Below are 16,731 nucleotides of genomic sequence, written 5' to 3' on the forward strand. Positions count from 1 at the left end.
TGGAAAACATGCAATACTTGTATTGAGTCAAACTTATGTTTATCAGGATATCTCTACCCCCCTCCACACACTGTGAAGGACACAGTTGCTTTAACTCATCTCCAGCACAGTGAACAATGTTCCTTCCCCCCTCCTACAGTCTCATTATGACTTATTAATCATATTTTTATGAAGTCAGCAATTCCGATTGGGATGAAATTGAATATTAACACAGTTTTCCTGTATACTTCCCTATAGCTGAGGGGGGTTTTCGTATCTCTAATCACCATTTACATCTCCCATTTTAAATTCTTTTCCTTTGTCCATTTATCAACTGAAGGACTTTTTTTCATTTTTTGTTTAGTTTTTATATACTATAGATACTACTCCTTATCAGAGAGCAAAGATTTCCTTTCTAATTATAAGGTTGTCACCTCACTCTGCTGAAATTTTCCTTGAATGTACAGATTGAAATTTCAAGCAGTCCTTCATTCTAAAATGCTCTGAGATATTGGAAAGCTGTCTCCAAAACCATTACTTACCTGTGCCTCTATGACATGTACAATGGTTTCAAAATTTCAGGGCTAATGCTAAAGCCCTTAATCTGTTTAGAGCAGATGCTTATGTAGGGAAAGACTGGGATCAAGTTTCATTAGTCTACCCATAAATACTCACTTTTTATTCATTCTCAGCCAAACGCTACTCCAGTAACCTAAAGATTCTTTTAAAGCATTCACAAGTATTATAGAACTGTGCTATTAATTCAGCCATAAAACTTGAAAACAGACAGTACGGGCATCAAAATATTATGCCAACCAATGTTGCAAATTCAGAAAAGGATAGAAACCATTGTTCCAAGGGCTCTCAATGAAATTGCTTAAAGCTATTGCATTTTTACTTATGAATTTCAACCAATAGCACTTTAGTCTAAAGACAATCATACATAGAATGGGATCAAAATCTTTACTTGAGTCTTTTTTCTTTAAAAACTAACAATGGGCTGGGTGATGGTGATGCACACCTTTAAGCCCAGCATTTAGGGGGCAGAGGGAATATGAGCTTGATGAGTTCGAGGCCAGCCTGGACTACAGAAGGAGTTCCAGGAAGGGCTCCAAAGCTACACAGAGAAACCCTGTTTCAAAAAACAAAACAAAACAAAAAAGAAACAATGTCTGAATTCATATGTTGAATTTTTAGTCACTATCTGTCAAAACTCTCTTTTCTCTGAAGATTTTGATGTGTGGAATTCTACCTGGACCCTTTATCAGCTGTTGTCTATGAGTGTTGTATTAAAGAGAATCTTACATGAAATAGTTTACTATATTCTCTCACTCACTTGTGTTTATTTTTTATTCTATTGGATTATATGCCAACTAGTGAATACTAAACAGCTTCTCCAAAACACAGGGCATTTAAAAAGGAAAATGCGGGATACTGTGTAGACTCCCATTTGGTTCGTTGCTTGAAAGAATACATGATGAAATACATTTGCCAAGAAACTGATATTAAAAACAAGAGGGTGGGAACGCTGTGAAAAATGTGGACAGAAGCCTGGCAAACCATTGACAGAGTCATTGTTGGTTTTCAAGGAAAGATATGAGGAAGATAATAACATAAAATAACTTTAATGATAATTAGAACAACAAGGCTGAGCACTTCCATTGGCCCAGGCACTCGATTCTGTACTCTAATGATTTACATGAACTCATGCACTCCTCCGAACCATGTTGCACAGTGGATGCTATTCTCATTAACATTTCATAGATGAGAAAATGAATGCAGCAGCTTGGAAATTTGCCTAACGTCACCAAGCTGATGTAATGCAGAGCCCAAGATTCATAGTCTTATATTCTGCCCTTTCACAACAAGCCGAGATTCAGCTTCTTCGGCCATCTCTTCTTCACTCAGCCAGTGCTGATAGTCAAGAGCTAAGCTCTGAAACCCATGGTATCACTTATGAAAACCTGGTGTGTGGAGATCTGTGGGTAGAAGCAATACTGTTCCGTTTAATCTTCACTTCTATACCAGAAGATGGTGCTTACTTCTGCTCAGTTTACCAAGAGAACCTGGAGTCTTGTAAGAAGTCATCACCCTAGTTATTATCTTCCCAGTCTCATATTATCTTCCCAGCCAAGAACACAAAATTGTTTAAAACAACAAAAGGAAAAGAAAAAATAATTTTTCAGGGAAAAAATAGATTACATTGGAATATTCTATAATTATTTTAAAGTGAGATTTAAGTAATTTACATCACTATTTTTCCTTTCCCAGTTATCTTTATAGGTAAAGAAAAGAATGTTTAGACACACAAAGAAAATATTAAGCAAGGAAATTCAGAGATAAAGGAGAAAAATATCCCCTGAGGGTCTCTTAGCCCAAACAGGATGTAGAATTTCAACCTGGTGGTGGGTGGGTGTCTGTTGACAGTGGTTCTTAAGCTTCAATAAAAGCAGAAATGACTGGAAAATCCAGTACATCTACTACTTCTCTGTATTCTAGCCCAGCAGCTTTGGACACGGCCATAAGAACATTGTCTCAGGCTTCCCATTTTAATAGGCTGCCTGCAGGAGATATGCTTAAAAAAAAAAATACCTGCAAGAGACTAGAGACTCACTCCCAAGCAAGTGTTGCAATTATGCATTCCATCACATAATCGTGTAAAGCTGGCTGTCCCACATCCTACCTGCATCAACATCCTTGGGGCTGTGCTCTTCATCAGGAAGCCTGGATGGTTCTCTCCTGGGAAACCGCCCTTCGTTGTAGTCCATGGAATGCGTGGGTTGACTAACTGCAGCCCAGGTGTAAAGCTGGTCTTGCTGCATTTAAAAAGGTATTTAAATGGAAATCAATTCAATCACGAAAAATAAATGGCTAATACATTACAAAATGTAAAAATACCCTCAAATACATGCAGATGTGCATACCTATCTAAAGCATTCAAATAGCATCTTACATTGTACAATATTGAGCCATAAGACATTTCTCTCAAACTGCCCCAATTATTATTGTCATCATTATTATTGTTCTTTTTCTTATTATTATAATTATAGTAAAACCTACGTGTCTCTCTTTGGAAGAAGAAATACTACACGGGCCTGCCATGAGACACTCCAGATGTAGAGTTATACAACTTCCTGAAAATGGGTCTTTAACCCATCTAAATATGATGTCTCTTTAGCTTTGCTGGTGTGAATTTGGCTTGCTTTGGTTTGGGGTTCTCAGGTAGGGCCTCTCTCACTATCTACCAGGCTAGCATTGAACTCCTGGGTTCAAGTGATTATTCTTCTCAGTTTCTCCATCATTGGGACCTACCAGCATGTATGGCCACACTGGGATGATGTCCCATTAAAAACTTGTTTAAAAATGTAGAACTAAAAAAAAAAAAAACAAACAAACAAAAACAAAAAAAAAAACTTGTTTAAATACTTGCAGGAAAGTTATAGGATAGTCTGGGATAGTCTGTACATGGACACCACAAGGACAATAATAGCTGCTTACCTTGTGACCCAGATTGGAAGTTGAAAGAAAGGGCATCAAAAAGTCAATTAACTTGGCAAGAGCAAGATTATATAGGACTCTTATGGCAAAGGAATGCTTCACCAGTTGTAGTCAAGATAAAGCGCACAAAATGAGAAGGTTCCTGGATGTACCTCATGCCAGAAGGTAAACCAGATGGCTCCCTTGGGAACCTATACCTCAGAGTTGATCATCAGGACTTCAGAACAAGGCCAGTCCTTTTAGGATGCACATGAGCTATATATGCATGCACAAACAAAATGAGAGTTGGAACAAGAAACACAGCCAGCAGCATGGGCATTACAAGGAATCATTGAATGTTACTGATGATAATAGGCCAAGAAATTTTGTAGCCAAGAAAAAGCAAAAATAACTGCCAACACTGACCACAAAGGGGTAGATAACCTTCACTAGCCAATGATGGATACTGAGAATAAACAAATTCCAACAAAGAAAAACCAAGAACCTCATGACTTCACTACTGAAATCTACCAAATGCTTAAAGAACCAATAAATTCTCCTTAATTCCTACCAAGAGAAAAAAAAAATGCCAAAGAGCAATGTTTTCTAGCTCAAGTCCAGAATCAGCCAACCCAGATTAGGACATCATTGAAAAGAACGCTACATATTCCAGGAATATGAGTCTATGCAGAAATACAACTCATGGAGAGAGGAAATATATGGACCAAAGAGAATGAACAAATGGTGACCAGTCACCTGAGGTTGTAGGGATGTAGAAAGCAAGGACTGCTCATTTGGGCACTGAACACAGGATGAGTACTCTGAGTCACAATGCTCCCGGGTAGGGTTTGATGGGGACCTAGAGAGCTTCGAGTAGGTGGATCCGACTGGGGCAGAGAAGGCACACGATCATGATGATGACAGTGGTGTGTGTGTACATGTGAACATATGTGTGTATGTGCATGACCACATGTGTACACATGCATATGGAGACAGGGGTCAATGTCAAATGCCTTCATATCCTGCTCTCTTTACGTACTGTTGAGGCAGACTCTCTCTCTGAAGCTGAAGCTTGCTGATGGTGCTAGATTGCTCTGGGAAGCCGCTGTAGCTCTAGGGTTACAGGCTCACACTGCCACCCCTTGCTTTTCACATGGCTGCCTGTTACCCAAATTCAGGCCTTTCTGCTTGCGCAGTGAACACCTTCCTGGCTGAGCCCTCTGCAAAATGGAAATAAGGTCTGTGCCTCATGCTACCTTGATATTGTACAGGCTTGATAAATAATGCCAAACACAGTTGTAAGTATGCTCATTTCCTGATTATTCATACCTTACCTTCACACAATTCTGATTTGAAGTTTGGGAGGTTCCCACTACAATATTTTGAACAGAAGTGAAAATAAAGCACCATGCTTTGGCATATAGCCACAGAAAAAGCTGATTTCTTAATGACATTTCAAAGAAGTTATTCACCTAATAACAGTTACTAGGAACATAAAGTCCTTTCAATGGATTTATGAGCCCACATACAATGTTAGTTCTCAGGAGGAAAGCAGACGTAAACAACTCTTTTCTACCTTCTACTGTACTAACTGGGACATGGTATTGTAGGCTATAAACATGCCTATTGCTTCAGAAAAGCCTTCATTTTCACTGTAGAGAATAAAAATGCTCTTTAGCCAATTAAATAATATAATTCAAACTGCTGTGGAACAATCCTTTCACACTGTGTGAATATTTTTACTCTCATTAGCTAGTAAAAGCTGATTGGTCAAGCTGGGCAGTGATGGTGCAGAGCTTTAATCCCAGCACTTGGGGGGCAGAGGCAGGCAGATTTTTGTGAGTTCGAGGCCAGCCTGGTCTACAGAGTGAGTTCCAGGACAGGTTTCAAAACTACAGAGAAACCTGTCTTGAAAAATAGAAACAAAAACAAAAACAAAAAGCTGATTGGCCTATAGCAAGGCAAAAAGTATAGGCAGGTGATCAAAGTGAAGATACAGGGAAAAAAAGGTGTAATCAGAGGTCAAGAGGAGCTACAGAGAAGCAAGAGAAATGTGTCATGCTAATAAAGGTATCACCACATGGCAGAGCATAAATAAGGAATATGGACTAATTTATAATGTAGGAGCTATTTAGTAATAAGTCTGAGCTATTGGTTGAACATTTACAATTAAATATAAGCCTCTGTGTGGTAATTTGGAAGCAGCTCCTGGAACAGGAAAATGCTACCTATATAAAAATAAATTTTTAAATATTTTTTATGTGTGTGTAAGTCTGTGTATGTGTATGCACAGCCTGAAGTGGGTGCTAAGAACCAAAATCAAGAACTATAATAAAACAATAAGCACTCTCGTGGACTGAGCTATCTCTCCAGCCCCAAGACTAAATTAATTTCGAAGGGCTGAATAGTTGGTTCATTAGTAGAACATTTTCCTAGGAGGCATAAGCCCTTATTTTCTCATGTTTTTCCTGTCATTTAGGCAATTAATGTATGTATTACTGTAGCATATCTCACTGCCTCTACGATTCCAACTACTCAGCAGATGGATAAGCTCCAAATCGCTGCTCAAAAAAATTGTTTTATCTTCTCTGCAGACAAACCCTGAGAGGAAAGCCTTCCTGTAAAGGAAGATTGACCATCACTGAGTCCTTTGCATCCACTACCATCCTATCTCTGGTCTTGCAGCTTTGTTCCAATTAATTAAAATCCCTCCCACGAAGCAAAGGTGTTTCCGAGACTAACACCAGCATCACCGTCTCCTACATCACTGCGGAAAAAAAAAATCTTCCTGATGCAGCATCACCTCCTCCCTCATCCTCTGGAAATGCATGATGGGCAACTTGGGAGAAACTGCCTTGCAGGTGCCCACAGCTTTGAACAGGTCATCAGTTTTTATTTTTAAGTACCCTAAAATAAATTTTTCCAAATTTAGAAGTGTTTGAAGACAGGTCTTGATATGCCTCAATATTTCATTTTACGTGAGTCTCCTTTCAGCGACACACACATTCCTTCAGAAGCCCAATTTTAGCCACTAGCTAAAAGTCTAGGCATCTAATAAGGATTGATACATCAGTAACCATGCAGCCAGTTTTGAGGTTTATTATGCTACTGATCTTTAGAAAAGACATTTTTTGCTTTTGTTTGTGTGTTTACATGTGTGTGCCTGTGTTTATGTCTGTGCATGTAGTGCCTGCAGAGTTCAGGGGAAGGAGTCAGATCCCTCAGGACTGGAGTTCCAGCTGACCGTGGCTTCTGTGCTGCCAGCTGAACTCGGGTTGTCTGCACGAGCAGCAGGAATGCTTGATCACTGAGCCATCTGCCTTTCTAGGCTCAGCTCTGAGGATTTCTAAATGAACTAATTAATTACAAACTATAGGTCAACAATATTTAGAATATGAATTATGGAGAATTCTTACATATAAACTATTGCCCACCCAGTCTTCCAAACTAGAAACCACGACCTTTGATAGGTCAGTAACTCACATTCTCAGCACACCACCAGGAACAATGCTTTGCATGTTAGATATGGCACTAGAACTCACTCCCCATTCATCCAAGTGGTTTTAGGCTCCCACACCGAGTGCAGATTTCCCCCACGGTCACCCCAATGCTGGAGCATTCCTTATGTCTGATGGGAAGCAGTTTTCACAAACAGCAAAGAAAGGTACATCTGCATCTGCTACCATAAGTCTTGAAGCTCTACAGATGTTCTGAGATGGAACTGTGGCAGCTGGTGTGCCTATGAAGAACCCCCTATAATGCCATCTACCCATTCTTGTCCTCCATCCTCTGCCGTTACGCTGCATCTGCCACCAAGATGATTCATCATTTCTTGAATGAACCAAGATTGTCCAGAGCCCAGTGCCCTTATATAAATACTCTCAGGAATAGAGAGATGGTTCAGCCTTTCAGAGTGCTCGCTGCTCATCCAGAAGACATGGGTCTGGTTCCCAGAACTCATGCTGAGTGGCTCCTAACCACCTGTAACTCCAACTCCTGGAGTTTCGATTCCTTTGTCTCTACAGGCAGCTCACATGGCAGATGCACACAGAGACACTGAAAATACACATAGACAGAAACTTTCCATCTTAGAAGTTTGGTTTCCTCCCCCAAACAACTTGCCTTTTGACCTTGCTGTGAAGGTGAATAGGCAGGGTCAATGGGAAGGGATTCCACGGGAACACACCTCTGAGCAAATCACTAGTGAAGGTTCCAGATCAAGTTAATTAAGGTGGAGACACACCCTGAATGTTGACATCATCATTCCACAGGGAGGAAGGTAAGTTGAATACAAAAGGTAAGAGCGACCCCAGAACCAGTATTCAGCACTCCCTGCTCTGCAGCTGAGGACAATGTGACCAGCTTCCTCACGCTCCTGTCACCATGGCTTTCCCACAATGACCCTGATCCTAAACTAACTCCTCCCTGGGTTGCCTTTGTCTGCTAATTTCATAGTAGCCATGAAAGTACCATCCTCTTCCAGGCTCCCACGTGACCAGGAAGTACAGGTGTAAAGGATCATACTCCTTCCCAGTCACATCACGCAGCACTACATAGCACCTGCCCTGGTATTCCGCCATGAGAACTGTCTCTCGCCTCTCAGCCATTGGAGCAGACACTCTCCCAAGACCCGAACTATGCTTCTTTCTTAAATGGGTAGGCCCAGTAGAAATGCATTTGTACTGTATCTTCTTTGTCTTTTACTAGTTAGCTTGGTTGTTATTAATAGAAAGCACATGAATCTCAAACCAAGAAGCTTTTTTGTGAAAATAATAGGTCCCATCCACACCCGGAGTTCCGAGTCAGCTTGAGTAACACAAGGAGACCATGACTCATGTCATAGACATGGTGGCAGGTTGCCAGCACCTTGACAGTGATATCTGGCTCCGGTTCTAAACTCTTGCCAGCACTAAAAGAGAGTGGCATACACAGAGAAACAGGAAAGATGAACTTATGGACTGCTTCAGCCCAAACTAGAGAGATGAATTCTCGGTCTGTCTCCATCTTGCTCTCAAAAATGTCACCATTTGCAGAAAGAAGAAACAAAAGTCAGGAAATGTGCACATGGAGCCAGAACCTTCCTCCAGTTACCAGGCTGCAGAAACAATGAACACCAAGGAGCTAGAATTTTCCCAAGAGTCTCATGCTGAAAGAAGGGAAAACATGAATCCCGGGAGCTATGGGGGCGGGGATTTCTCCCAATAACAGATTTTACAGATTTCTGAATCATTAGACCAACTTACAAAAGAGACCGGCTAAGCGTCAATGATGTCTGGACCGCACCTTGACTAAGGTGGTTATTTATGCATCTATAATGCCTTCCATTTAAACCTGTTAGTACATCAAGGACGAAGATGGATTTGGGGTGAGGGGGGACTAGTCCCGGTTAGTTTACCTTTTCCCAATAAGGCCACATTCAGGAAATGTGGCAACTGACTCAACCTACTCTATGATGGCATCACGGTCTAAGCTGTTACCCTAAATGCTCCAGTTAACAGAGACGGTCTTCCTTCTGTCCTCAAGGTTCTTGCAAAAGTGAGGGATGTCTCAATGCCTGCAACAATTTGCTTAAACAAAGAGAAAACCCCATAGGAAACAGCATTCGCAATTTTCTAAGACTCCCACCCTTTGCACTCCAGAGCTGACATTTCTCAAAGGTGTGAGCTGAACTATGTAGGAAACAGAAGTGGTGCATATGTTAGCGCTAACTGCTGGGTCTCTTCACAGGGGAAAAAAACCCACAAAACTAAAATTAAAACTTAGCATTAAAGCATGTCAGTAACTATTTACAGCACAGGAAGCAAGTTGAAACTAAGATGAAGATGGGTGAGAACTCTGCTACTTATAGACTAGACTCCAGGGAGTGCGCTTAGATCGAGGATGATCTCAAAGGTTGGGAGAAACCTAGCATCGAATGACTACTGTTATCACCACAGATTAAAAACAAGACACCCCCACCACCACAGCATGCAAGAACAAGTTCTTTCTAAATCAACAACTGAAAACAGGGTACCAAGTTGTAGCACCCATGCATATCCTACCATGGGGTGCATAGTTAGTGAAAACATGGTTTTTTTCCTTGTTTTTTGTTTTGTTTTGTTTTGTTTTGTTTTTAACCTTATACTTTTTTTTAAAGCTACAAAAATAGGCTCCTCTTAGAATTTGTCCCTTGGCCTTTGGACAGACTTCTAAAACCCTTACACATTGGTATGCGCAGCCCGTAACAATTATCCTAAAAGGCTCTCAAGAAGTCCTGCAAAACAGGCATTGTAGAGTTTAACAGCCCAAGATCCATTCATTTCTCTGCTAATAATTATGAGCAATCTCCTCCCAGTTAAAACAAATCCAGCAATACCTCCAAGGATGCTGCAAGGCCCTGATGACATAGGTAAATCTCATCTCAGTGTAAGAGTTCCAGAAATGGTTACTACAGGCACTAAAAGAGGCATCGAAGAGGAAGGGTGGCTTGCCTTTTACTAGTGATATAATAGTATTAGCAAAAGAATTTTAAAAGAGCCGTGATTAATTCTCTCTGCTCTACAACATTCAGGAAGTTGAGGCAGGGGACCAAGGGACTGAGTTTTAGGCCAGCCTGAGCGGCAAGACTCAAGAAAACAATACCTAAGCAAACAAAAATCCTATTGTGGAACCCCATACCCTTGCTGTACTTCAGTGTGAAATTACCATTAAATGTCAGCATAAGCCTAGTTAAAACCTGGCCTAGCAAGACTGGAAACAAGATGTGCCTCCCTTATGCATCCTGCTTGACTTTAACTTTGTCAAACTACCCTCATGCTTGTTGATAATTTTTTTTTGTGACAGCTGAGGGTATGGGAGGGGCCGAGGTCTGGTTTCATCAGTGCTCCTGTTATGCCTGGGTATGGAAGAGACCAGCCCAGATCCCATGTATACAGCTGTTGACTATGTTTAGGGGATGTGCCTCAAAGTTCTCCTGGGAGCCTACTCTGAGAGCATCAGAGACCTTTCTTTTATGTCTTGATATCACCTGTTATGCCACCCTATAGTTCCTTAAAGGGGAAAAGTCACAAAGTCTGGGTCAATACTGTAGCAAATTCAACTTGATTGAAAACTTGTCTCCTTTGAAAGGGAGGTGTGTTAATTGAACAAACAAAGGGATGCTGGTGGAGTGACCCCCTCAAAAAGGACAAAGACTACTTTTTCAACATTAGCATTTACACACATTCAATTGCTTTTCCTAGCATTGCTGTAACCTTAACAATATCCTTGCTTTCTTTTCCTTCTGTACACACTAAACAGCAAGTGCTATTATCTTGGGAAATATTTAACGTTTCCTCTCTCTTCAATGTTACAAAGTATCTAAGCATTTTATTTAAAAATAAGACCATAATTTTCTAGTAAGTTTCATGGTAAAGAATTTTTATTTGTCTTTCAACAACTTTGTAATTTAGAAACGAACTTAATAATCCCCTTGCAGAATATGAAGTGACCAGCAGAGGGCAGAGTCGAGGAACACTGACTCCTTATTTAGGAATGAGGAAATCTCCAAAATGAAGAGCAGCTCTATTTTTGACTAAAATTTAGCACCTCACTTGCCACATTGGAGAGCTTAGAGATCAGCCAAGAAAACTCCTTTCAACTTAAAACTCTCTTCAGCACAGTCAGAGATACAAGAATGAGCACTGCTATAAAACAATGTGATTGGAGAAGATGAACCAAATAAAGAAATGGAATAATTAACATTAATAGTCTCTTTCTCATTTTATGCATACTCACGGGTACGATTAAATCACTCCAAACCAAATCTTGCTTAGTATGAATAATATAAGATTTTAAAGATATGTACAGTTACATATATATGAGCATTGTATAAAATTCTTTTTTAAAAGATTTATTTATTTTTTGTGTAATCTGTCTTTATGCACCCAAGAAGAGGCAGTCAGATCCTATTACAGAAGTTGTGAGCAACCATGTGGTTGAACTCATGACCTCTAGAAGAGCAGTCAGTGCTCTTAACCTCTGAGACATCTCTTTAGCCCCACATAAAATTCTTAATCAAGAATATATATCCTAGAGACAAGGTTATTACAAAGGCTTTTAACATTTTTCTAGAATTTTTTGAATGTTTAATAGACAAGTGATTATTTTATTAACATTTTTTGTATCCCCAGCCTTTATTATTTGCAATACTTTGTATTTCAAAAGGACATCTCAAAGTGACCTGCCAAAACAGATGGGTTAACCCTATGTGCACAGTACATGTTGACCAGGATGAAATCTGGTCTTTCTAGTTGATGGGTTAACCCTGTGTACACAGTACATGTTGACCAAATGAAATTGGTCTTTTCTGGTTTGAAACAGACAGGGATTTTATTCAGGTACAGATTCATGTTTGAATATTTGCATTTCATATACTTCAAGTTGTTTTTGCTTGTTGTTTCCCAAATAAGAAAATTAGAAATGGCATGGAGTGTCGCTCAGGAGAGAGCTGATCAAGTGTGCTCAAAGCCCTGAGTCTGCCCTCTAGCAGCACATAAAGGTGGCATGGTGGCCCAGGCCTGCCATCCCAGCTCTCAGGAGGCAAAGGCAGGAGGATCCAGAGTTCAAGGTTATCCTTAGATACATAGCAAGTTACAGGCTAGCCTGGGCTACATGAGACCCTGTCTCAAAGAAGGAATAACATGGGTTAAAAAGAAAAGGGAAAGGAAAGAGTTAAATAGAATGCTCTTAAGATTCATGAAAGGTAATATTAATTCCACTGAGATTTGACCCCCAAGAGTTCTCCCTCATCCTTCTCCTCCCCCCTTTTTCTCCCCCTTTCTTTTTCCTCTCTTTCACTCCCACCCACTCTGCTAAGAAGTCTCTCAATTATACACAAGAAGTTAACCAAAATTAATGAGCAATTCAGGAGAAATGTTCCATCATTAGACTAAATCCTAGCTCGGCATCTCTCATCATCTGAACAAAACCCTTGAGAATTCAAAGGGAAGGCCTCCTTTGAGTTAAAAGGAAAATGGCCAAGAATGGCTTATAAGTCTAAATAACAACTCGTATCTGCAGGATACACTGCTTCTGGGGCACAGTTTTCCCAAACGCAGGTGATCAAATGCCCATGCTCTCAGAGCCATTCTCAGAGCTGTTCCAGATTTTGTGTTTGTTGTTGTTGTCTGAAAGTGGAGCCTACTAATCAGCACTTCAGAAAGCTCCCAGAAGCACAGAGAGTAGGATGAGGAGGTGCAGGCAGCTAAGGGAGCCATTGGGGGTCACAGAGAAAGCTTTGCTTATTCTACAACTAAAACATCCCCACCATGGGAAACAAGACCCAACAAAGTTTGCTTTAAAAATTAATCGTTTGGAGCTATAGATGCATGTCAGTGGCACAGCACCACCGAGATGGGGAGCGGGAGGAGAGAGAAAGGGAGGGAATATTATTTTATAATGAAGGAATTGGAGAGAACAAGAAGAGCAGCCTGGAAACTAACCAGAGACTACTGTGCAGGTGCTGCCCCAAGACAGAGGTAACAGACAAAAGAGGGCTGGCAGGGGAGGGAACCATGTCTGCTTGTAGAGAGTAAATGTGGTGGGTGACAACCACTGGGGCTGAAACTAGATGTCTGCCACGTCTAAAACTACGTGACTCTGGGCAAGTCATTCAGCCTTTCTAAGTCTCAGTTTTTCATACCCAAGGATGAAGTTAGGTTAAAATTAAGTTGTAATCAACTAATCAAAGTGCGGTAAAAATACTTGTGGTCTGTAAGTGCTAAGGTTCATGACCTAAAGAAACAAGGAATGAAAAGTTGTGTTTTCCATTGTTTCACTCATTTTTGCCAACTGCACTGAACACACCCGCATTTGTCTGCATTCACCACGCAAACCAACTACACACCTTCCACCTCACTGAGTAAGAACCACCCACCACGATGGCATCTGCAAAAGAATTCCAAACTCCACTCTTAGGATATAATCCCTTCCAGGGCATACCCACTAGGACTTGACAATGAAATTAGCATCATAGACAAATCAAATGGGTATCCAGCAATTCAGAAGTACATAAATAAACTTGTCAAAACAGCTTAATTTAAGAGTAGTTTTAGGAACTGGAGAGATGGCTCAGAGGTTAAGAGCACTGGTTGCTCTTTCAGAGGTTCTGAGTTCAAACCCCAGCAACTACGTGGTGGCTCACAACCATCTATAATGGGATGTGGTGCCTTCTGGTGTGCAGGCAGAACACTGGATACATAATAAAGAAATAATGTTTTTTTTAAAAAAAAGAGTAGTTTTAATTACTAAGTAACAAATAAAACATTCTACTTCCCATTATATGTTTTTTGGAAATTATGCTGGCCTAGGGAAATAGGTCAGTGGCCAAGAGCTTGTGAGCACACACAGAACCCTAGGTTAGACCACAATCCTAGGCAAAACAAAAGCAAACCTAAAAGGCAATGCCTGAAGACCACTGTATCTCACTTTCACAATTCACAGTTGAAAAAAATAATGACCTCTCAAACTCCCCACAGGGCCTGGGTTTCCAAAGCTCTTCTTTCTCCCCCTTTGACAGTGCTAAAGATTGTATCCAAGGTCATAGACACACACAAACAAGGGCTCTACCACTGAGCTCTATCCCAGTCTAGAAGCACATCCTTCAGTAGCAAGATAAGCTGCAGCTGTGGTAGTTACAAAGTTGGCAGCTCAGTATTTCTGCTGCAACACATAGCATGGCTTCTGCTACTATAAATCTGAAAATCACTTCATATTACAGTAGTATTATGGCATTTAAAATATAATACTAAAAAGAAATGATTTCTTCCACAGCATCCTAAGGCCATGAGTTTCTCAGAAGTTTCTCTGTCTGATAATCTTCAGTAAATATTATCAAAACACTACATATATTTGGTAAATATAGTAGTTAGCAGATTCAGAACTGTTCAGTCCATTATAATAACAACTCTGAAAATCTGGTTGTGAATTAGCAGCTTTCGAAATTAAGAATTCCTTCTGCTCACCAGCTTGGATGAGTCAGCAGAATGCCAAAGACAGCCCAATGGCTTCATGAGCAGAATCAGAAAACAGTGGCCACACTGAACCCCAGTATTCCAAGCCAGCGTTCCAACTCAAACTGTTCCTGCATCTCTGACCTATATCCAAAGTTCTCTGTATCAGCTAAACCCAACGCCCACTCCATCAGCTGAACCCAAAGTCCACTTTGTCACCTGAACCCAAAGTCCACTTTGTCACCTGAACCCAAAGTCCACTTTGTCACCTGAACCCAAAGTCCACTCCGTCACCTGAACCCAAAGTCCACTCCATCACCTGAACCCAAAGTCTACTCCATCACCTGAACCCAAAGTCCACCCTTCACCTGAACCCAAAGTCCACTCTGTCACCTGAACCCAAAGTCTACTTTGTCACCTGAACCCAAAGTCCACTCCGTCACCTGAACCCAAAGTCCACTCCATCACCTGAACCCAAAGTCCACTTTGTCACCTGAACCCAAAGTCTACTCCATCACCTGAACCCAAAGTCCACCCTTCACCTAAACCCAAAGTCCATCCTTCACCTGAATCCAAAATCCATTCTGTCACTTGAACCTAAAGTCCACCCCTTCAGCCCTGAAACTGTCCCTTTGGTCAACATGAAACCTGGACCCAGAATCACCTTAAAGCTCATGGTTCTATTTGGGGTTTGGCTTTGATCACTTGAATCCCCAGGCCTGTGTGCTCCAACAATTTGTGAGGATTTCTATCACAGGAGTAATCTCTTCAATATGCCATGAGAACAAGATGCTTCCTGCCCTGAGAGTCAGTATTTATGTAGAACTAAGCTGCAAGCTCCTTCATTTGACACTATAACTGCTCTCGCAAACTCAGTTTGATGATGTCACTGAGTTATTATTTCGTCATAGCAAAGTGTTCTGCATGAAGATTTCTCACGGTACTGGTCTAAACCCAACCCCCACCCTTCTTAGCTTCTTTCTCGTCTTTGGATCTATTACTTTCTTGAAAGTGTCTATCCCCTTCCTTAACACTCATAACATGACACACTCAGCTACATCACGTCACATAATTAGCATGTGAAAGAAATCCTCATCTCCCAGAATCCCTTGAAGAATGCACAGGGGCTGTAAATCCAGGATAACAGAGAGAAGTTCAAATCTGTTTCAAATGGAAGGAATTATGGGACAGAAAATTCTGGCTCTCAGAAAGTCATCTCCACCACAGAGAGTCACTGCACGTGTCAAACTTTGGGTGTCCTCATTTGACAGCTTAGGAGAATTGGGCTAAAATATATTCTAACCTTCTCTCCAATTTTGATATTTTATGATCCCCACCACACAATTAAAAATTAACCATTTACTGTATAGACAAATGTCTTTAAATATTAAAACAGGAAATTCCTTAAGTACCCTGAGAGGTCTGCTGGTATAAATTTGGCAATACCACAGATTAAAAACCTTTGTGCAGGGGCTGGAGAGATGACTCAGTGGTTAAGAGCACTAACAGCTTTTCCAGAGGACCTGGGTTCAATTCTCAGCACCCACAGGGCAGCTCACAACTGTCTGTATTTCCAGTTCTAGAGAACCTGACACCCTCACAGAGACATACATGCAGGCAAAACACCAATGCACATAAAATAGTTTTTTTCAAAAAAAGAAAAGAAAAACTTTGTGCATAAATTAGGCTGCACTCTATTCTAACTTACCCCCTGTTGTGTGGAATAATGACATTTATTATTATTATTATTATTATTATTATTATTATTATTATTATTATTAGGATCGAGACAGGGTTTCTCTATAACAGCCTTGGCTGTCCTGGAACTAGCTCTGTAGAGCAGGCTGGCCTAAAACTCACAGAGATCCACCTGCCTTTCCTTTCAGGTTTAATCCTTTCGGATTAAAGGTGTACATCACCACTGCCCAAACTTTATTATTATTATTATTAATATTTGTATTGTGGCTTATATACAATTGTTTCTGTGGATATGTATGTTTGTGCATGGAGTGAGGACCATAGTCTACTTGATCACACTTCACCTTACTTTATGTATTTGTTTGTTTCTTTATTTTTGAAGCAGCATTTCTCACTGAACCTGGGTCTCAGTGATTTAGCTAGGTCAGCCAGTGAGCTTTGGGGATCAGGAATGGCCGTCTCTACTGTCCCACCCTTACCCCCAATTCTGAGCTTTTAGGCAAACTGCCACACCCAGCTTTCTATGTGAGTCCTGGGGATCTGAACTCAGGTCCTCTTTGTTACTGCTCTCAGTTAGCATAAGAAATAATGGGTTTCCCTATTCATT

At 40.7% G+C, this 16,731-nt stretch overlaps 1 protein-coding gene across 2 annotated transcripts in view; it reads right to left on the minus strand.

Annotated features, from left to right (window-relative positions):
* Fmn2 (formin 2) overlaps positions 1–16,731 on the minus strand; it is a 279,413-nt gene that overhangs the window by 220,044 nt on the left and 42,638 nt on the right. For both annotated transcript variants that reach the window (XM_087906102.1, XM_048436401.3), the window contains exon 3: positions 2,663–2,795. In XM_087906102.1, coding sequence (XP_087762228.1) covers positions 2,663–2,795 — 133 coding nt within the window. The remainder of the gene's footprint in view (positions 1–2,662; positions 2,796–16,731) is intronic.

Source organism: Myodes glareolus, chromosome 5 (genome assembly GCF_982192425.1).
Source record: "Myodes glareolus chromosome 5, mMyoGla1.1, whole genome shotgun sequence".
Classification (NCBI taxonomy): domain Eukaryota; kingdom Metazoa; phylum Chordata; class Mammalia; order Rodentia; family Cricetidae; genus Myodes; species Myodes glareolus.